Genomic DNA, 24,074 nt, shown 5'->3' on the forward strand with positions numbered 1-24,074 from the left:
GAAGCAGTAGAGAACTCTGCTTAAATAAATAAAAAATAAATAAATCATAGTTAAGTGCTGAAGCATTCTATTTATCTAATAAGGATGTCAGGAATCCTTCAAAATTGTGACTTTTACAATAACTCAACATATAAAAGTGCTACCACAATGAAAACTCTGCCTTGACTAATAGATTACAATAAATTCAAGTCTTCCCAGTTTTAGTAATGGCAGAAGTCTAATAGTGGTTGCAAGTTACCTGCATTAATTGAGATTTGTCTGCTAGGCAGAAGAAAGTTTCAAGTGCAAATTGGAAGGATAACCCTTTTGGATAACTTTACTAAGCTAATCTGTGCAAGATTTAAATTGGCATTGGCCTTTAGGGAGAAACTCCGCTATTGTGGACAGACAGATTTAAAATGTTGTCCTTTTTAAATACACTACTGAACTGAACAGAACTGTTTATGGGGAAGGCAGTTGGGCTGGGTTCTGGTTGCAGGGTATAACCTGACCCCTTACCATCCATCAGGGCTTGTGGTGAGGACGGGACTGAAACAAGGGGACCAATGGTCCCTGTGTGGCTTCAATCAAATGGTGGGAAAATCCCTGCTGAAGGGAAAAATGAGGGAGAGGATACATTTTCCCCTTCTTTGCCATCCCTGCAGTTATGGTCAATTCTCTCATCCAACCCACCTCTTGCTATTTGGCATACAGTTCTTACAAGGGTAATTTTCAAAGGATTGCACATGGGTAAAACTGAGTTTACCCATATAAAAATGCCCTTTGAAAATTGCCCCCACCCCTTCAGCATGGGTAAAAGTAGGCATGCTATTTCACAATGTACATACTTTAACCCGCAGTGAAAAAGAGGTGGGATTTGATGGGGGGAGGGGGGGGGAAGGACACGTGGTGATTTCATTTAAAATCACTGCATGCATTTTCTGGCATGTATTTTGCACTAGCTGCAGTACAGGTGCAAAGCCTGAGGGTTTTCTCTATACTTGCAGAATGCTTGCAGGAATATGTTCAAATGGGAAATGTGACATTCACCTTTGCTGTCTTGACTTCCTTTCTTCTCAGGCCATTCCGGATCTGCTCCAGTCTGGTTTTTGCCCTCTACATTCCACAGAAACTGTTGTTGACAAAGTCTCTAGAGATTTCATCATGACCATGGCCAAGGCCATGAGCCTTTACACAGTCCTCATCCTCTTTGACCTATCCATTGCTTTTGACACTGTTCACCATCTATTCCTTGACATATTGTTTGTCATTGGATTTTGGGACTTTGCTCAGTCCTAGTTTTCTTCTTACCTCTCCCATCATACTTTTGCATACAGCATCCGATCATTCTTCCTCCACTGTTATTCCACTATTGTTTCAAGTTTCTGTCATGGATCCACTTCTCTTTTCTCTGTAAAGTTCTTCTTTTGGTGTTCTGATCCCCTACCAGGGCTTTACCATTTATATGTTGACAACTCCCAGATCTACTTCTCCACACCAGAGGTTTCACCAATAATAGAGTCCCAAATATTTTCCTGCTTGTCCTACGTTTCCGTCTGGATGTTCCACTTCCATCTGAAATTTAATATGGCAAAGAAAGAACTTCTTGTCTTCCTCCCCACTCGCTTCCCATCTTCCCCTCTTCACACTTTTTCTGACTCTGTGGCTGGTCCTCTCATCCTCCAGGTTACTTCAGCCCATGATCTTGTAGTCATCTTTGATGCATTCCTCTCCTCTATGCACAACTTCTAAAGTGTTCTGATTATTCCTCTATAACACTGCTAAAATCTGTCCCCTCTTTTCTGAGCAAGCTACCAAAATGCTCATCCACACTCAACACCTCTACTGCAACTTGCTTTCTGCAGGCCTTCAACCGAACCATCTTTCTCTACTGCAATTTAATCAAAACTTGTCTGCATTGCTTATCATCCTTCAATGTCACTATGACCATGTAACTCCTCTTCTTCAGTCATTTCTTTGGGTTCCCATCCAATTCCACATACAATAAAGCTTGGCTATGGAGGTTTTTTGTTTTGTTTTTTTCATTTACTGCTACAGTTAATTTTATGAGTACAAATTGCTGGCACCCAGTCACAGACTTTCCTGTGATAAAATCTCTACAGTGCTGAGAAAAGGTTTGTATTTTAACCAGTTTAGCATACTTCTCCTACTTTTTGACAAATGTATTTACTCTCCAGCTCCTCATTTTCTGTCTTCAGTCCCCCTACGCCCTTCATCGTGAACTCCATTCATGGGGCCATTCTCTTCCACCACCAACTTCCAACTCTGCACTTTCTATCTTGCTGCATCATTTGCCTAGAATAAACTTCCAGAGTTGGTGCATCATGCTCCCCCACTGGCCATTTTCAAATCCAGTCCAAAAAAAAATCACCTTTTTGAGGCTGCTTTTAAATCTTAATCAGTTCTCTACAATAAAATACACTTCCCATAAACTCTTGTTTGTCATCTATATAGGTTTGTCTTGACTATATTGTAAACTCTAAGAAGCAAGGACTCTCTTTTATGTGTTTCTGTACAACACTGCATATGCCTAATAATGCTTATGAAATTATAAATAGTAGTAGTAATAGTAGGAAATTTTCCTTTGAAAATAAGCTTCCAGGTATCTGCAGATCTGCATAGTGTATGGGGAGACTGAAAATTACCCCCAAAATTTGTGCTTGAATTATCTCAACAGCTTTTGAGTTTGTAATGTAATATTCAAGCCACTACTGGTTCATAGTGGACATCACTGAGAGAACCTGGGAAACACTGGAGGTAATTGGGTACAGTCATACCTGGTGATGGTCCCCTGCTGGGGATGTAGTTGGGACCCAGACAGTAATGGCATCTGTCTGACCTATATTTGCAGACTATGGTTGCTTGGGGGTAGCCCAGCTTGCCAGAGCATGGCAGATGGACTGTAAGAGCAAATGAGGTGGGGGATGGAGTTTGTTCTGTGGACTAGATCAGGTGTTGCCAGATGTCCGTATAATGTAAATAAAGTTGTAGCCCTTGAAATCAGGGATGATAATTTAAAAATGGGAGCATGGGCACACATATATACGTGTGTATGGACATGCATTGCATCTCTTCTTGCTTTGAATATACTATAATTGCAGATTTGTAACTGCTATTAAAGGCCACCACTTTCAAAACGAATTTGTTTCAGACAAACAATAGAAGAAATCATGCAAAGCAATGCAAGCAGATGTGCTGCAATTTTACATCATGCACGTACATACGTGAGCATGTTATAAAATATCCCTGGCACATATTTGTGTGCTCCTACTTTTAAGGTTGAATGCGCACAGCAGTGTAATATCGGCTTTCAGGTGTGCAAGTGAGGAAATTTTATAACAGGCACACATACAGGAAATGACAAGTTTCACTAGTTCATCCACCAGTTTACCCAGTCTACAACTGTCCTCAAGAACCCCTTGGTTCTTTAGTTTCATCTGTCTGAAACAAATTAGTTTTGAAAGTGGTGGCCTTTAATAGCAGTTACAAATCTGCAATTATAGTATATTCAAAGCAAGAAGAGATGCAATGCATCTGTCCTGCTGATGTGCCATCCATGTCTAGTCACTAAGGCAGCATGTATACAGATGTCAAGGGTTTCTCTCAGTATTCATTTTTATGTTCTGATGGTATTTTTTATTTTTTTATTTATTTTATTTAAGTTTTTTATATACCAACATTCAAGACGGTAGTCCCATCATGCTGGTTCATAAGAAACAGGGGTGCAATAAACTTTACAATTTGAACAATGGTGCATTTTTCATAATATTCACCTGCAGAAATGGGCCATATTGTGGCATTTAATACGCGGAGTTTAACCCATTGTGTCCCAGTATCCTATTTAGAGGACAGCTTCTTAAAAAATTTGGGACATAATGGGTTAACCAGAAACAGAAGATAAACCTTGACCGACCATCTACAATACAGCTGACCTATTCATTCAAAGATGTTTTATAACCTAATCCTTGAAATAGCAACATTCTCCTCTAAACAGTGCTTGTTCACATAACAGGGTGGAAGGGGAAGCTTCAGCATTGTGTGCAGTTTCTGAAGCACTGACAGCTGTCATTTTTGCTGTCATGAAAGCTAGTTCCAACAAATTGTTCCATGTCAAAACTCAATGTCAAGTCATTACTGGCCGAGAAAATAGCCCCCCACACTGATCTGATGGGATACTGCTTTCTGAAACATCCAATAGAAAGGAGAAAGGTCACCACCCAACATGGAGGGCGCACTGAGATTTTATCTCACTTTAAGGTCAACAACATTCCACTATACATCTAGAGCATGCTTTATGAAAGAGGGGAATGAAGCAGCTTGACTGGAAATTTTTAAAGAAGGAAACCCGGGAAGAGTAGGTGGATAACACAATGAGTGAAGAGCTCCTCAGTGCTTTATATGCTAAGATAAAACTTACTGCAAATCCCAAATCTGTAATAAAGAGAGGAAATCTTGTTTATTTAGAAGGTACCCGCGGGACTGCAGGCTTCACTTTCAAAGGGAAAGTCCTTGAGGAGTATTTGTGCACTTTGCACCTGCACTGATGCAGGGACAAAATATGCTCCAGAAAGTACACGTGTACATTTCAAAATGACATTCCCTGCATGTATTGCACCTCCCCTGAACTTTCCAGGCCCCTTTTATAAGGTGAGTATTGTAATAGTGCATGCGCTCACTGCCAAACCGCATGCAAAATTCTACCTGCATACGGGCAAAAAGTGAACCACATTTTTTATGCATTTAACTACAGAAAAATGCTAGATCATTGTTTCCTTAACAGCTGAATTCTCTAAAAAAATGTCCTTGTTACTTATTTAAGAGTTTCTTGCTGGCAGACTATTACTCCCTTAATTATAAAGACACAATTTTCCAAGCCATTTCCACAGGCAAAAAGTGTTTAGCCTGCCTGAATCAGTTGTCTGGAAATTGCCCACCCTTCATGCAGTTAACAGTCCACGTGTTCTTCCATAATGCGCATTCATTCATGGCTGCATTCAGAGGAGGTGTTAGTGATACTGTGTTTTTTAGTCAGGGGGTGCACGTAGATGACATTTTCACATCTATGCACAAAGGAGGTAATTTTCAAAAAGATTCATGTGAGTAAAAGTAGCATATAGTGTAGCAATTTTCTAAAGTCTATTTATGCGCTTAGGAGGTAATTTTCAAAGGAGTTATGCATGTAATCAGGCAGATTCAGAAAAACCTGCGAAAGAGCCAGCGCTTCGAGGCGAGCGCCCGCTCTCCCAACGCACGCCCAGGCACCTTTCCTGGGCGTGCAATTTTGTACTCAAATAAGGGCCCGTGCTAATAAGGAGGCGCTAGGGACACTAGCGTGTCCCTAGCACCTCCTTATTAGCGGAAGCGGCGGCTGTCAGCGGGTCTGACAACTGATACCGTAATTCTACCGGCTTCGGTTGTCAAACCCGCTGACAGCCGCGGGTTCAGGAAATGGACACTGGCAAAATTGAGCGTCTGTTTTCCAACCCGCCGGCTGGTGGGCAGATTTTTCTTTATTTTAAAGAAGTTTTGTTTTTTTTAATTTTTGGGACCTTGGGGACTTAATATCGCTATGATATTAAGTCAGAGGGTGTACAGAAAAGCTGTTTTTCTGCTTCTCTACACTTACTTGGTGCAGCCTGAAATTAACGACTGCCTTTGGGCAAGCGTTAATTTCTGAGAGTAAAATGTGTGGCTTGGCTGTCGGCAGGCGCAAAAGGTAAGATAAAGGTTGGGGGCAGGTCTAGGTTAGGTCTAGGGGGGGCTAGGTTAGGGGAAGGGAGGTTAGTTTAGGGGGTTGGGAAGTTCCCTCCCTGGCCGTTCCGAAATCAGAGCGGCCTGGGAGGGAAGGAGGAAGGCCGTGGGCGAGCACAAGTTGCACTAATGGGCACCCCCTTGCACATGCCGACCCCTGATTTTATAACATGAGCGCTCCGGCGCATGTATGTTATAAAATTGGGTGTCCATGTATGTGCACCGGGTAGAGTGGGCACAGGTCTAAAAATCTACCCCAAAGTGCATTTGCACATGTAATACCCAGTTTTAAGCACATAAATCCTTTTGAAAACTAACCCCACACTTTTCAGACAAAATTCTGCCCCCACAAAACAGAGGTGCGCTTGCTCGTACTTTGTGCAGTAATTTTCAAAGCTAAACTTAGCTTATATTTTCCCTTTGAAAATTGGTGCAAAAACTGCAGGTCAAAAGTACACACAGACTTTACATCCGTGTGGGCAGTTTGAAAATTGCCCCCAAAATGCTTTGCCTGTGGGGTGGCGGAGGGGGGAACCCTTTAATAATTCATGCACTATCTGCCTGAGGTACAGTTATGGGTAAACCATCCAAGCGTTATATGCTCCCTTGATCTGACTCCTGCTTCTCATATACTATTCACATTTATGGGGAGCCATCTGATTTTTTCTTCCATGTTCAGCTTACTTACAAATAGAGCATAGTTTTCTTTTTACCGCTCTGCCACTCTTTTTCTTCATAGCATCCCTAAATTTTAGTTACCATTTGAAAATACCACTTGTAGAAATCAGTGCTATAAATCACAAAGCAAGCAAAAGATCATTTCTACACTAATTTGAAACAACAGTAATGGAACCTCCAGCATAAGATCACACAATGTTCACTAGGAAATGCAAATTCTAAAATTTACAGGCTCATATAATAAATGTATATATTTTATTCATAATTAACTCTGACTGACCTACTATATATACCAGTATTTTCCAACCCTCTCCTGGAGGCACACTTACCCAGTCAGGTTTCCATGGACTGCCACAATGAATGTGCATGAGATAGATTTGCCTACATGGAGACCCAGTATATACAAATGTATCTCATGCATATTCATTATGCATATCCTGAAAACCTGATTGGTTAGGTGTGCCTCCAGGAGAGGGTTGGGAAAACTCTGCTGTACTATTCCACTATATAGCTATAAATACCATTTTGTTTTACCTTCTAAACCCATATGTAATTCACACGCACACACACATACATACACAGACATTAAAACTAAGGGCAGGCAACAATGGCCCAGATTTACTGACCATATAAATTCCCAAAAAGAATCCTAACAATGGCCTGTAATATAAAAAATGACCACAAGATAGCACTAATTCTTCACAAATAACAGAATTTAACTTGGGCTGAAATTCTTCAATTGCTAAGAGGAAGTAAATCTGAGTCAAAGTTGCCCATCCTTAATACAGAGGCAAGCAAAACAAGAGAAGAAAAAGAGTGGCATGTTTAAATGCCTCCCTCTCATCCCGCTCTGTGCATATTTATAGATAATATGGGTTGTTTTATTACCATTCTCCCCGTCAGACTTCCTTTCATGGTCAGTGTCAGTCAGGGACAATGCTGAATTTGCCCGGCTTGATAAACAGGAACTATGTTCCGATTTCATTCCCCTTATCCACATCATCAGGGCATGATCTGGTGAAGCACCACCTTCGGTCTCAGTGTCCACATCTGAACCCATCTCTAATGGGTAGCCATGCTGAGAAACACCATGCAAGTCTGCCTGGTAGCCAGAGCACAGGATGGCTGGGGTTTCACAGAATTCCAGCTCTGAAAAATAAATCGTTCAGAGTATAGTTTAGAAAGAAATAGTATATTTCCTATTTTGTCATGAGCATTTTTTTAATGGAAAAAATGCTAGATTTTTAAACTACTGTCAGATTGGTAAATCCATATATTTGAAGTATATAAGCTCAATTTTTACATGGACCAAAAAAATAAGATTTTTTTTTTGTATCTAAGCTAGATGAATAGCTACCAATTGGACATTATAATATCCAAAAGAATGGACAAACCAAGTGTGCATCAACCAGGTCTGGTTATAGCACATTACTGTAAAAATGTTATCATTTCATGACTTCTTGAGTGTATCTGAAAGCTAAAGTTTCTGAATAAATTTATGGTATCAAGCAAACATATTTTAATATAGCCTTTTAACTACATCCTAGTGTATCTTAGAATATAATGAAAAATGCATATGATATTCTTGGTAGGATCTCAGTTATCCAATTCTAACAACAGGATATCTTTGTAGCAAACAGGGAATTTGCAGAATTGAGATTCAATTAAATTTTCTGGGATGCAAAAGGAAACACGTGGACAATTCATCAAGCAGAGATTTTCATATGCTGGTAGGGTTCAGATCTCTGTCAGTGTTTGAGATCCAAAACTTAAAGCAATTTCGTTAAACTAAAAAAATTTCAGGGGAGGACAGGAAGCAGAGAAAGAGAGTGTAAGGGGAAATGATCACGATTTAGGTAATTTAGGCGTATAGGAAGCTGGTAGAAAAAGAAGGATAAAAACAGGCAAGCATAGCACCCTAACTAAGATGTGAGGTACTGAGCACGTATACAGAACTTGTGTCTTGAACTGCTAGTATAATTTACTATCAGCTCGTCCGTACTACTAACTTTTGCAAAGATACTCTTAACCATCTACAAAGTTCCTCTCATCCTTCTCTTTTCCCTCCTCGTTCTGAGACTAGACACCCTCCCTTCCCCCCACTGCCTAACAGTGCTTTCAGCAACCGAGATTGCTTCTCTTCACCCACCATTCGTTATTCTTCGTGGATTACCTTTCCCTTCCTCTGCGTGGCACCATCTCAATTTTCTTGCATTCACTTTTTTCTCCATCCTCCTCTGATTATTATACAGCTTATGCTGACTCTCCTCATAACCAGAGACATAAGAACATAAGAAAATGCCATACTGGGTCAGATCAAGGGTCCATCAAGCCCAGCATCCTGTTTCCAACAGTGGCCAATCCAGGCCATAAGAACCTGGCAAGTACCCAAAAACTAAGTCTATTCCATGTAACCATTGCTAATGGCAGTGGCTATTCTCTAAGTGAACTTAATAGCAGGTAATGGACTTCTCCTCCAAGAACTTATCCAATCCTTTTTTAAACACCGCTATACTAACTGCACTAACCACATCCTCTGGCAACAAATTCCAGAGTTTAATTGTGCGTTGAGTCAAAAAGAACTTTCTCCAATTAGTTTTAAATGTGCCCCATGCTAACTTCATGGAGTGCCCCCTAGTCTTTCTACTATCCGAAAGAGACACATGATTTTCCCTTTAAAGATATGAAGGCAACTTCCTCCTCCTCCGCTTTTCACACAGTGGAATCTACTAGATCTCTCCATACCCCTCTTTCTTTTGTCTCATGGGGAGTGGGCATGAGGGATAACCACCTAGACAGGATGTCAGCTAAAATTACCTATTCCACTTTTTTTTTTTAAATAATATCTTTATTCAGTTTAACATCCAACCACAGAACAATACAAAGAATACTAAACAATGACAAAAGTCATTCACAGAGGATCATAATTCATCACCTTTCCTACTTTCTTTCTACTAATGAAAAAGGTTTGCTTTCAAATTTACTTCCATATATCTAAGTGGACTAACAGTATCCATCCCAATTCTCTACCAATTAGAGATCCCAACATCGGGTTCACCCTTGTCCACTTGGTCCTTTATTTGATTGAAAGATATCCCACTTTCTGGTAACTAAGATAAGACTGGAATCTCTAAGTACAATATCCTTGGCTCCTGTTTGGTGGCTCTTTGTCTGTGCTGTTCTAATTTTAAGCACAAGGTGGAGCTTTCCACTGCAGAATGTGAGAACTGTGCAAGGCAAAAATTACACCGAAGTGCAAACAGCCCTTGGGACAGAAGGAGGCAGCAGGACAGGTGGACAAGCAGGCAGGATGAAAATGATCAGAGCAGGAGAAATAAGAAAGCAGGAAGGGATAGATTGCTGGCATTAGCCCGGGGAGGTGGGGGCAAAGGGCTGGGTTCAGACGGGAGGGTCTCGTTTCCGCCATTGAAATTTCAATGGGCTGCAGCTCATTTTCACATTAAAAGCAAAGGGAGGGAGGCAGAAACATATCATGGAACAGGTCCTAATGACTGATTCTGCTCATATGTCTGCATGCATTCCTAGACCTATAATTATTAATAATGGCGAATAACCTTGTTTCCACTAAATTGTTGATTGATAGAAATCTTTGGTTTGCCATAATATACAGTTTCAATTGGTGCTTCAAAAATTTGTCTGCCATAAATATTGACCAAATGTAGGCCCATCCAAAAGAGGTACAATTATTCCTGTATCCTGAATCAATTAGCAGACCTAGAAATTTGATACAATGTAAGTCCAGGTATAGGGTAGGGGGTTCAGATAATTAAGATTGCACTGTGTTATTACGTTTCACTGTATCTTTAGTTTCAGTGATCATACATGCGTGTAAATAAAGATCAACAAACAAAAATAATCCAAGGCAATACAAGGTTCATATTCCATGGCATTTAGCTGGATAACTCAGAAGTTATCCAGCTAAATGAATATCTGGGCCCTTATGTGGCTAAAATTTAGCAAGGAGCAATATTCAGAATTAGCTGGATATCTTGTCTGGCTAAGTCTGGTCACGCCAAAGAGCTGTCCTAAAGTTAGCTGAATAAAGTGCACTATCGAATATATTTCTAAAGTTAGTCGGATAAGTTTATCCGGCTAACTTTGCTATCCAGATAGTGACTGAATATTGACTTCTATATATTTATTGGACTAGTATAATACATTTTTGACTAACTTTTGGCAGGTTCATTTACTTCATTATTTCAAAAGAAAATGGAGGTCATTGCTTTGACCTCATTTTGTTTTGACCTGATGAAGGGAGCATAGCTACGAAACGCTAGTCAAGCAATGTATTAAGATAGTCCAGTAAAAAGGTATCACTTTAGATTTTTTTGTAAACCCTCTACCCACACTTCATGCACTGCTGAGCTACTCATCATGGTGGTGAGGACATGCAAATTCAGAGAGGACCCTTATGGGGATTATTCTTATTAATAATAAACAAACAGTCCTCACTCAAGGTAGTGTGTTCCAAACAAAAATAGAGTTTACTGACAAAATTCAGGTACAAACCAGACACAATCCAGATTACAAACATCATAGCAGGAAAACAATTATCTAAGTTCCAAAACTCACCATAAAACTCATCAGACCCTCATGCAATTTAAGCAATGGTCAAAATGACAGGAATCTCTTGTTATTCTCTGAAAAACCCTTTTAACTCTTCAGCCCCTGAAGTATTTGTAGAGAATCTATTGTTTCCCAAAATTACTCACAAATGCCAGGTTTGACCAAAACAAATCCTCTCTGTCATCGAACCCTCTGGACCCCGCTGTTGCGCTCAGGGGTGGACCCTTGTCTGTGAGCAGTGGAAAATGGCTCCTTGGTAGGGACCAGGAAGCACCTGCCCCAGGGGGTGGAGCACTGGAGGAGTCAGAGGCTAGAATGAGCTTCACCACTGGAAGGCCGAGGTCCCCCCGGTTGGAGCCCGTAGGGTTCCGGACCGCTTGGACTTAGGTAGGTCTCGCAGGTAGTAGACAGGCATGCCCACGGAAAGCAAGGGAGCGTGGTCGGACTCAAGGTTGTAGGTCAGATGGAGCAAGGAAGACCAGAACAGCGTAGGCGATGACAAGGCAAGGGACAGAGCCAGAATCAGGAGACGTGGTCAATGGCAGCCGAGGTCAGAATCCGAGGGTCAGTCCGAGGAGTAGTCAGACGAGGCAGGGGTCAGGTTCCGAAAGTCAGACGAGGTCACAAGGCAGGCAGAGGTCAGGATCCAGGCAACAAACAGAATGGTCAAAGGACATGCCGAGGTCAGTACCAGAGAGACAGTCCGAGGGTACTACCTGGGGAGATGAGACAGTCGGACGCTGGAACAGAAGGCCGTTGGAACAGAAGGATGCTGGAACAAGGCTGGAACAGAAGGACACTGGAACAAGGCTGGAATGAGACTGGAACAAGGCTGGAACAAGACTGGAACAAGGCTGTAACGCAGAGGCAAACTAGTACACTTACAGTGCCGACCCGATTGCCAAGGCAAGGAAGTGCAGGCAGGAACTTCCTTATAATGGGCATTCAATCAGAGCGCGCGGCAGAGCTAGGCCCCTAGGCCCCTGGCCCTACAAGAGACCAGGTGGAGCACGCGCGCGTGCGCGCATAGGGGCATGGCCAATGCCACTAGAAACGCCGAACTCCGGCGTGAGGCCTGGTAAGTAGTGGAAGGCCCGGCGACCGCCAACACGGGACGCCAAGGTCTGGAGGAGTTCGCAGCTGCCGCTGGGGAGGCCGACCCATGACCTGCAGGGAAGCCAATGAGGTGAGCAGGCCCGTGCGAGGACGAGGCGCGTAACACCCTCTGGTTAGAGAATGGACTCTCCCTTCACTCCTACAGCTCCTCCTGAATTTCCTCTCTCTGAAATGTTCCTAACCCCTCTACAATTTGATTATTTACCTTTATTTCCATGCATTCAAGTGGACTAATATGGTCATCACAGTACTTTATCCACACTGACATACCTGATATTCTATTTATTCTTAATCTTAACATTTTGCTTTATCATTTTAAATTTGGTACTGAATGTTTGTTACCACCTGTAAATAATGATATCTAAAGACAGGCACATGGAAATGCAAATGAGCATAGATTCTCTTGTCCATCAGAGTCCTTAATGTCACAGCTTGAAATTGGATAAAAAAGGAAGTAGCAATAACTTAGTGAGACAAATGTTGACTGAGCTGAAAACATTCACTGCTTTCATTCCCCAAAAATTCCGTGAAGCATCTCCTGGGTATTCCCTCTTGCTAAGGATTTTGCATGGCCCTAACTCAGATCTTAACTAGCATGCTAAGAAGTTAGATTACAAACCAGCAGAGCTGGGACAAGGATGAGGTCAGCAAGGTAACCAACTTGGCTGCAACATACAGGGTACAAATCAATGAGGATAGCCTCAGGACTGAAGCACTGCAGTAGCGAAAAAGCTGGCTCCTTCATAGGGCTGCTGATAGTGCTTTGAAAGCTGGCCCTGTGGGAAATTGTAAAAGAGCAATCCGGCAGCAGTGGATGTGAGCCGTAAAAAAGCCGGTTCCTGCGTCCTGTGGGGCTGACCCATGGGAGCTGGCAGAAGTGCTGGGTAGCAGCTGCAAAGGAAACAGCTCTGGCATGCAAGTCGACCACCACTTTGACAGCTGGCCTCACAGTTTGAGCTGGTATAAGAGAAGAAGAAGAGTACTCCATCGGTGGCAGAAGTAGTAGTAGGGGGAAAAAAAAAAAAGCCAGCTCCTGCATGAGGCAGCGGAAGGAAAAAAAAACCCAGGCAGAGCTTCCTCACTCTCACCCTTTATTAGGTCAACTGAGCTGTGTGCTGAATGCCAGGCAGGCTAAGTGGGGAGTAGGAGGAAGTGCTTTTCAAATTGCTGCTCCTTCTCCTGCAGCCCTATTGAGTCCTTTTCAGGAGAACCAAGAAGTAAAGGGAGGCAGGAGAAGCAGCAGCCTGCTGAGGGAGAATCACTTCCTCTTGCTCCTGTCCTGACCGCTGCCCAGCTTAGCCTGCCCAGCAGCATCAGCTGCTCTGTATGTTCATGCCAGCTTAGCTACTGGAAACTGGAAAACATCAGAGAAGAGACGTAATTCTAGCAGCCTCGACAATGTTGCTGCCCCGACTGAGTTTTCACACTCCCCCCCATACACATAAGGTAGCACAAACATTAACTAGCATAAACATCTGCAAATCATACAATTAAAGCACAAGCATTAGGTGGGTGAAAAGGCTGTAGCTTTATTGAACAGCAGATATCAACTTTAAAACACCCGCCCCCAAGCCAACCCACAAATAACCAACTGGGCTATCCCCTGTTGCCCGCCGTGTACAGAGCAAGGCAGCAATCTATTGGACCCCTGCCTTAGCCCCAAGCAAGGGGGTCACGCTCCTGAAGCGTACCGATGCCTCGCCATTAGTCATAAGGCACCAGCCTGGCGCTGTCCTTATCGTAATGCACTCTTGCACCATGTATGAAACCCCCATAACTAACTGGCTCAGGTACCCGCTACTGGCATGAGGTAGGGTGAGACCTTGTCCCATGCCCTCCCCCACCAGTTATAGCTGTGGCAAACCCCTCAAACCTTAAATAGCTCTTCTAGAGCCTCCTGCAGAGCATTGTTGAACAAATCATATCCTATTTCAGACAAATGCACTTTGTGGGGCCTGAACATGCCCTTGCATTGCACATCCACCCAACTGTGCTTGATTTGTTGATCCCCAAACCTGTTGCTCCACACATCGATCTGACAATTCTCCTTCATGCAATCTCACCCCCATAACTTTGACTTGTTCCATTTCGGTTTCGGGATAACATCAGACCATAGGATGCAAGGCTGTGGGAACCATGCAATAAATTCGGCCCAGTCCACCTTGACTTTGTTGATCAGTTGCTTAGCACAGAAACCCCCAAGGTCGTTACCACCTAGGTGAATTACCAAAGTGTCAGGAACAGCTGATAATTCCTTCAAACGATGCAGCAATGAAAGCAGCTGCTCCCAACGCATGCCCCATTTGCTCATCCAGGTCCCACGATTGCTGCAAGGTGCCAATCCAAGGTGTTGTCCATATGAGCGAATGATAGCCCTTCTTGCATCCTAGTGTACAAACGTATGACCAATAATTCATGTGGTCTGCCGAAATTGGTGTATTTGTAAAGACATTTAATTGTGTGAATGGCTGAGTTTGCCTGATCCAGTCTAACATAGGAATTAATGGCAGCAGACCTCCATCTTCCCATCTGCTGAATGGTGTCTATTTGTAATCCCACCTGCGCTGCACTAGTTGCAGCTCCGAGCCTGAAAGCGTGTGTGGTGAATTTACCCACATTGAGGCCCATCTTAGTCACCGCCAACCTGAGTATGGTGGAGAACTGGTTTCTGTTCAGCGGCACTAAATCAGCATGCACCAACAAGTGGGCCCCACCAGTGAGCTGAATTGTTAGGTCTTCCTCAAAGTTCTGCATTGGCATGTGAGCTGTGAAATTGATGTGTTTCAGAGAGAAGGTTACACTCTTACTGACTTGTGTATTCATATACTAATATCTTGACCCATACATGAGACATTCCTCATCAATATGCCGCTAGAACCCAGGTCACTCTTGGCAGAGGCCATTACTCACGCTGCACAATGCCAAAGAAGGCCAAAGAAAATGCCAGATGGAACAGGCTGGTTTCAAAGTCCGATGTACATATGGATGGTAGCAGAAACCATAACTTCACAACATCTCATGCATGATCAGCAGTCGTGTGTTCTTCACCAAACCGATCTTTTTTGCTCAACCTGCCAACATCTTTTTGATTAGGAAGGACTTGGTAGAATCACCCCAACCAAGTGATTAAAGAAAGCAACCCCTGGTAGATGCGTGACCACAGAGCCTCTAGATTCTCCCATGTCCTTTGCTGCTTGAAATGTAGCAGACAACCAAGTCCTCTGGCATAGTCCGGGCGACCCAGCCGTGCTGACACAGGAATCCTCTCATGTGCTCATAACTTTTACAATAGGCTGCCCAAGTGGCTGGCACCAATGCTCCCCACAGAAAGTCCCGGGTTTTTGGAAACCAATCACCCATAAGCGGTCTGGTACCAAGGGTCCCGTTCTGTCAGCTGTGGGCACCTGCTTATAAAACACATCCCACTTAGCACATGATAAAGCGTCAACAATCCTGTTATCAACCCCTGGCACGTGTCACTCTCTGACTGTGATGTTAATGCGCAGGCTTGCTAGAATCACTTCCCTCAATAGCTCGACAGCCCTGGGGCATTTTGCTGACTGCCTATTTAGAACTTAAGACTGCAGCCTGGTTATCACACTAAAATATTATGTGCTTGTTCTGCGGCTTTTCACTCCAGAGCACCAACACCACTAATATATGGAACAGTTCCAGGAAGATGATATTCTGAGTCAGTCCTGTCTCTACCCACGTGTTTGACCATGGCACTGCGCACCATGTGCCCTGTCAAAATATCTCAAAACCCCATCAGCTAGAAGCATCTGAATGTATATCCAGGTTCCGAGTGGAGAGTGGGGGTTCCTGCCACATGGACACACCAATGAAATCGCCCAGAAAGAATAACCAATCTGTGATGTTGGCATGGAAGTTTCTTGATACTCTGATGAAATGATGGGGCCACTTGGACCCACTATAGCAGCAGCAAACCTCCTCAGGAAAACCCATTCCATGAGGATCACTCTGCAGGTAAAGTTCAATGAGCCTAGGATGGCTTGCACCGTGCAGAGAGTCAGATCCTTTGTGTTTGAAGTTTGGCATAGCAAAACTCTCAATACCACAACTTTGTCCTCTGGCAAATAAGAGACCACATTGACTGAATCCAGTTCAATCCCCAGGAACCAGATCATCATCAATGGGCCCTCTGTCTTCTTGTGTGCAAGGGAAACACCAAACTCCTTGGTGATAGATTGGAATTTGTGCATGCACCGGATCCACCTGGCTGACAAATAAAAAGTCATCAATGTAATGGATGCTCTGCAGTCACCCAGTGTAAGAAGGAGCTGAAGCGTTTGAAGCAAGTACATAGAAACATAGAAACATAGAAATGATGGCAGAAGAAGACCAATAGGCCCATCCAGTCTGCCCACCAAGCTTTCACACTTATTTTCTCATACTTATCTGTTACTCCGACCGCTGAGTTCAGGGCCCTTATTGGTAGCTTTTTGATTCTAATTTCCTTCCACCTCCGCCACTGATGCAGAGAGCAGTGCTGGAGCTGTATCAAAGTGAAGTATAAGGCTTAATGTTTGAGGATAATAATCGTCATATCAGGCAAGTTACCCCGATGTTTGTATACTCATACTGCTCAGATCAATGCCTTGTTAGATGTTGGCTGGATGTAAATCATATTTCGTCATTCCCCCTGCCATTGAAGCAGTGAGCTGTGCTGGATATGCTTTCCAAGTGAAGTAACAGACTTAAATTGGTTCAGGGTAATAACCGTCACAACAAACAAGCTACTCCCATGCTTATTTGTTTACTCAGTCTGTGCAATTCAGTCCTTGTTGGTTGTGTCTGAATTTAAATCCTCTTTTCTTCATTCCCCCATGCCATTGATTTACGCTGGATATGCATTGAAAATGAAGAATCAGGCTTAATCGTTTTGGGGTAGTAAACGCCGCAACAAGCAAGCTACTCCCATGCTTATTTGTTTACCCAGACTATGCTACCTTGTTGGTTGTTGACTGAATGAAATCCTCTTTTCCACATTTCCTCTTGCCGTTGAAGCATAGAGCAACGTTGGTTGTTGAAGCATAGAGCAACGTTGGTTGTTGAAGCATAGAGCAATGTTGGTTGTTTGGATATTTGACATGAAATAGATCACCCCATCGGCATGTTCTTGTCAAAGTAATATTGATCCCAAAATCAAAATCCTAATAGTAGGAAACTATCCAGGTGCACTAAAAGCAGTCTAAACGCTGACTCTATGTTCATCTTGGCCATCAGAGCATCCCGACCACACTTCTGCAGTAGGTCTATGGTGGAGTCGAAGGATGTGTATTGAACCATGCAGTCCTCCAGAGGTAGATGGTCGTTTACTGACAAACCTTGAGGGTATGAGAGTTTCTGTATAAGTCAGAACTTGCCAGGCTCCTTCTTTGGTACCACTGCCAACAGTGAAAGGAACATTTTCTGTAAAGGGGGTTACAAGAAAAGGGCCCATCATCCATCCCAATGCCAGCTCAGAGTCTAATTTCTGCTGCTCGATCTCTAAGTGTCTCACTGTGGAAGGTGTGTTTGCCATGCTCATTTTGCTAACCCGGCCCGTGAAGAGGATAAGATAATTGTCCTGAAAACCTTGCATAATCCACAGTGCAACCCTTTGTCTAGGGTAATGGTACAAATACAATGCCATAGCGGGCAAAATTATGGGGAAAGGCGCTTTGTTGAAGACAAGACTCTTATTTGATTCTGACACCACTCCCTCCGGCTACTTTAATACATTTGCTTGCTGGATGGGGCACGACACAGACGGAGCAAACATGTCTGAACTTGTAGTCCTGAAAGCTACAAGAGGATCTATTATAACACCAGCATACCTTGGTAGGTGATAGGATTGTCCCATTGATTTGCATACTTGTCGAGATAGATTTCTGAGATGTCCGCACGTGCGCACCCACATCACTCACCTTACTAGTCATCTGTCTTAGCTATAAGCTGACATCCTGTAGTCCCCCAGACATGAATGGGTTCTCCTCCATTTTTTCCAGAAAATACTCATCATAGTTTAACCAGGAACAGCTGTCATATTCTTTGTAGGCTTCAAGTATGGTGTCTGCATAACTCAGCATACGCCCCTCTTTTAGACGAATGCACAAGTTCAATTGATGATGTTCCTTGGGACCTTTCTATCTGCATTGGGAAGCATGTCCCCATTCTTTTCCTTCTTACATGTTGACCACCTATGCCTTCCTTTCATGATCCAAAATTTATCGATGTATGAGCATTTCCTGATTTTCTTTCGTAGAGCTCTAGGCACACTTTCCCATAGCTGGGATAAGGTAGCCAGGGCTGGAGGACCCCTGGATGCTTCCCCGGCCTCTGCTGATGGGTGGTGTGTGTGTTTGCTCTCTTTTAATTGCCCGTGATGAAACCTCTTTTTCAGAATGTACACCATCCCGCTTGCGACTCACCATTGGCTATCGTTCTGGCTGACTAACTAGCGAGGTCACCTCCCTTCACTGTTGCCCTCCTGGATTGCCCTGTGGGACAAGAATGTCTGGCACCGCTTACTTTTGGGTGATCGACGTTATCTGTGTTGCTGTGGCATTTTACTTTGCTGCTGCTTCCCTATTGCTGCTTGCAGGCTTTACTGATCCTGGCTATACTCTGGGGCATTTGAACCAGCCAATACCTCCAAGGATGTGGAGGGTAAGGTTAGGCACCAGTGTAAGTGAGAAACGGAGACAAATTCCAACAATTAGCCCCATTAAGTGGACAGGGGCTGGCTCTCCAACCCACAGGATGAAGAGGACAGAGGGACCAGCTTGCACCCTGTAACCAGTTTGTTCCCTGCTGCCAAAACGGGTGATCCGGCATACCTCTTGGAAGTCCATCCTGTCACACTTGCTTAACCCAGGCATTGCATCACTTGGGATGATCCCATATCGCGGGTTAGGGGCCAGGATGTACCCCGAGGACTGCTGTGACATCAAACTAGCAACGAGGACTTCATGTGGCTGTGTGATCAGTGCATTCTGAATGCCTTGTGGCTGTGTGTCCCCACAAAGGCTCAAGTGTGAGCTCAACTCAACTGGAGCCCTTCTGGGGGGGGGGTTCCTGCTGCTGGCTATATACTGCCTCACTCTCGCAGTCTTCGGGTAGTCTTTGCAGATTTCACTCTTCAACAGGAGCATTATTCAATGGCATTGTGCTAATGGAAAGGTCACCACATATTGTCCCCTCCAGTTGGCCGCAGGATTCCCTCGCCTGCTGCTTGATCTTCCTTGCACATTGTGATTTTGCTTCTTCCCCACCTCCTCCATCTTACTGTTCAGCCCTGGAGGAATCGATTACCCTTTCTGCAAAGGGCTATCCCCAGGGGGGACATTTCAAGCTCAAGCATGGGTGTCTCCAGTATCTCCCCAGAGGGCAGACTGCACAATGTCTCGGCCATTTTAACCATGACCCCTTCGATTCTTGGCTCTCCCTTATTTAATTTATTCTTGTTTTTGATAAGTGTCTAGTCAGTCATGCTGCATCCATCCCAGGAGTTTGGGGGAGGGGCTGTAAAACAAGCAAAGCCCGGCAACACTCACATCTTTGTTCCTGAACCACAAACCATGTGGCCTCCCGGTAGAAACTGTAATCAGTCGAGCAGGGCTCCTGCTTCTTAACGGGTGCCTACAGGCAGTGGCATACCTAAAGTATATGGCACCCAAGGCGGATAATATGTTTGGCACCCCCCTCCCCCCATAGCAACTCCTGATTCACTCCCTGTCTCCTCTGGATCCCCTCGCTCGAAACTGGTAAAACCATACTAAAGAGCATTTTCAACAAGCTGATGAATAGAATAACATCCAATAATTAAGAGCTCATACAAAATTTTAAAATATTTCTAAATAGCAATAAAATATTCCAAAATGGCAGACACATCAGACACCCAATAATTAAAACTAATAAGGATGGAAAAATTTCCAACTCTCCATACGTGAAATCTTTTCTAAAATCTTTTAAATTTCCAGTCACACTGATCTTATCTTGGATTAGTGGGGCAGCACAAAATTTCTTCACATACACAATGCAGGCAGAATCCCATTTACACACAGACACACACACACACACACACACACAAACCCACGCAGGCTCCCATTCTCTCTCTCTCTCTCTTACGCACACAAAACCCAGAGGGAGAGAGATGGGATGCTTGTGGGGAGAGTAGAGAAGCCCTATATATAGAAAACATCCCAAACCAAAACAGCATCAACTGTCAGCACTGAATTCTACTGTTGAAAAGGCTACACTGCAAATACAATACTGGGCCTTAAAACACCAATGCACCTTCTGTTAGGAAAAAAGAACAAGCGACACTGCTATAGATCCCTACCTGCTAGCAGAATACCTCACCACTGTCACACATGCAGAACACACACAGACCATCGCCAGATTATACAATGAAGAGACAACAAATAATAAAAATATGCAGACAAAAATTGAATTGGAGACCACTGCAAACCAGACTGTATGCAGAGCAATAATGGAAAAATAGAATCACCATTCCTCATAAAACAAACAATAAAATCACTCTCATACATCCTCCCTCTGTGACACACACAGTCAATCATGCATGTCCTGTTGCTCTCTCATCACACACACACACACATGCCAGCTCTCTCATACTCTCGCTTTCTCATACACATACATTCTCACTCTTTTACACATACTGTCTCACACACAACTCATATGCTCTATTTCATATATGGTCTCACTTATTTATTTATTTAGGGTTTTTATATACCGGCTTTCTCGATATATATATATATCGAATCAAGTCGGTTTCCATATAACACAACTGTCGCCGGAGGCGTTACATTGAACAATAAACATAGTATTGAACAGAGAACGTGTCTCACTGTCTCACATCACCTACCCTCACACTTTCTCTCACATGCCCTCTCTCTTACATACTCTATTACTCACCCTCACACTTTCTCTCACATGCCCTCTCTCTTACATACTCTATTACTCACACACAATCTCTGACTCACATCGGGTCACTCCCTCTCTTCTTTGACTGTTGACAGAAGCCCTGAGGACCTGTTCCACTCTTTGGCTGCTAGTGGGATAGGCTGCACCAGGGATGGCCTTAGAGGGGTGGGAGGTCCAGGATGAATCAGCCAGAAAGGAGCCTCCTACCCATGACTGAGGACAAGAGGGTGTTCTCTTGCTCAAGACTGAGATTCTACTCTGCACTCCCTCATAAGACTCCCAAGATACCTCATGCAGCCTCCGCCCCCATGACCCCCTCAAGTAATCTCTCTACAGTCTATGCCCCCCCCAAAAAAAAAATCCCACAAAGCCCTTTCCCTTCCAACCAAGATTCTATAAAAAGCACTCTCCCCTTCTCCCAGGCACCAAGACCCTCAGGAAACACTTCCTCCACTCCCTTAACCCTTCCAGGTGACAGTCATCTCTTCCCGACTACCATTGATTCCTCTGCACTGCGCAGGAAGATATAAACCGCACCGCCCCTTCCTCTGTGCCTGCAGATGCTTCCCCCACCGATGTGCAGCAGACACCTAGAACCTTGCCATACCATACCGTACCAACACTATCTCAGGACTCAAACAGCATTAGCCTTAAATATAACACAGCAGCAATGCAAATATTATACCATGCCCTAGAATACTAATACACTGCCAGTGCCTACTGGTGTTAACAGAACAAGTCGTAATGCTACAATGTCCAACAGAGAAACTACATGCCAGCAGAAATACTGCATCTCAGTTACACACGCAGAATACAGACCGACTCTTACCTAATACAGAATAAGGGAATACAAATTGGAAATAAAATGGGAAACCTGAAAGAACAAAATACAAATATGTAATGCACATTCCCATAGATAATTTATGCTAATCAATAAAAATTCAAAAACATTTTTTTTTTACCTTTGCTGTCTAATCTTATTTTTCTAATCGGTTGGTCCAAGGCTTTTTTTTTTTTCAAGGCTTTTTTTTTTTTTTAACCATGTTCCCTTTTTTGGTCTTTTCCCAATTCCTTTTACAAGGTCTCATTTTTATTTTTTTTTGTTTCTTCTATCTCCATCTATCTTCTTCCATTCCTCCCTCCATCACACACACAAACTCTCATTCTCACACGCACACAGCTCTTACATACAGGTGCACTTCCATACACATTCTCTCAACTCACTCTCACTCACACACACACACGGTTTCAACCTCTGGGCCTCCTCTTCGCGGGTCGCCACGGGATGGGATCCGCGGCGGCCCTGCCACAGACGCTGATTCTCTTCCCTTCCTGTCCGCATGGCTCTGGCAATGTTTTTCGTCAGGAACCGCGCGTGAGCAGGAAGAAGGAGCACCTGGAGGTTTGGAGGTCTCTTGTTTTCTTCGTGACAGGGTGCGATGAGCTCCACCATGGCCCCGCCAGTCTTCCTGGGGGGGGGGGGGGGAATTAAAGTTGTGCGCAGTGGCGTATGCACACAGTTTATAGGGAACAGTGTCCACCTCTCCCCCACCCCAAGGATGATTCTGGTCTCCGCAGTGTTTCTTCTTGTTGGCGCTGGCATATGGAGTTTTGTCAGTGCGGGTGTTGTGGGGGCCTCCCAATGGCACCCTCCTCCTAGAGGATACCCAGGGTGGACTGCCCCCCCCCCCCCTTAGTACATCACTGTCTGAAGCGAAATGTCCTGCCCACACCGGCTTTGCAGCTCTCTTTATTTATTGTTCCTTTTTGATTTACAGGTCCTGGCATTGCTCCAGCCAAAGCTCCATCTAAAGCTGTTAGCTGCAAGTGTTTTTTTTAATTTTTTTTTAACACAGAGTTGAGGGATCGCGCCCGTTCCACAATCCTGTCTTGGGCTTTGAACTGGTGAAGAAAGCACGATTGGGCCGCGTGGTAAGACGCTGACTCTCTCCGGCTCAGTCAAAAAGGGCGGCCGGTTATCGGCTCAGCCCTTATAAATGGCACCCTGACGTCATCACCTCGCGTACACTGCTTGTCCCCCCCACCCCCATCACCACCCTGCCACCCAGCTGAGACGCGGCCACCTGCAGCTCTGGGCCGCGTTGGATTGTGACGCATGGGTTCTGGGCGAGCTCGGGTCCACCTATTTAAGATTAAATCCAGAGAAGGGGGTCTAGTCAGGGGAGGGTGGGATTGGAGGAGGTGGGGGAAAGAATGGTGAGAGCAAAGAGATTGGGGGAAGGGGGAATTGCAATCCTCAAGCTTTGCCGTGGGTGAAAAAATACTTTGACCCCACACTGAAAACCAGGAGTTCTCTATGAAAAAGAGAAGACCTACAAAATATATAATAAAGGTATATTTTACTTCTTGGATGGAACCCTTAAATGATAACTGCCCATTTTAGTTTATATGAGTTTTAAATGGGATTTTAAAATACCTCAATAGTAAACACAAAATAATATATTTGTTATAACTCTGATCTATCATATCTTGACTTCTAGCTCCACTTATTAGCTCCATTACAACCATCCTCCCTGTCACAATAATTAGTAAGTTAAAAATACTTGTTAATAAAAAAAAAATGTATCTCTTTCTGAGAATACAGCAACATCTTGTTCCCAAATCCCATTGCTAAAACAGGTCAGTCTCCTACATACATTTTTCCTTTTGCTAATGGCAGCTGTGCTGAGCTGGAAGTGGAATATAAAGAATACAATTTCAAAGAAATACCTACAAATGCGGACAAGGAATTGATTAGAAATCACAACTGTCACAGAACCATAGGAAATCTTTTAGGGAAGGCCATATTATATCCTGGCATGTTAAGTCTCATTTTAAATAAAGTATAAGGCAGAAACTGAAATTATTTAAAAAGTTGTTGCAGCATATGCATGGAAGGAGGAGAGGGGAAGGAGGGACAGAAAAGATACAAAGTGACTGTCACCCAGTGCAAAAAAAATACAGGTGAAAGTTACAATATGCAAATTGCACAA

The 24,074-nt window shown here is 43.7% G+C and overlaps 1 protein-coding gene across 1 annotated transcript in view; it reads right to left on the reverse strand.

The window, feature by feature from the left end:
• Positions 1-24,074, reverse strand: part of LOC115094624 (teneurin-1-like) — a 331,368-nt gene that overhangs the window by 163,267 nt on the left and 144,027 nt on the right. The window contains exon 2 of the mRNA XM_029607878.1: positions 7,318-7,578. Within this exon, the coding sequence (XP_029463738.1) occupies positions 7,318-7,578 (261 nt within the window). The remainder of the gene's footprint in view (positions 1-7,317; positions 7,579-24,074) is intronic.

Source organism: Rhinatrema bivittatum, chromosome 6 (assembly GCF_901001135.1).
Source record: "Rhinatrema bivittatum chromosome 6, aRhiBiv1.1, whole genome shotgun sequence".
NCBI lineage: Eukaryota > Metazoa > Chordata > Amphibia > Gymnophiona > Rhinatrematidae > Rhinatrema > Rhinatrema bivittatum.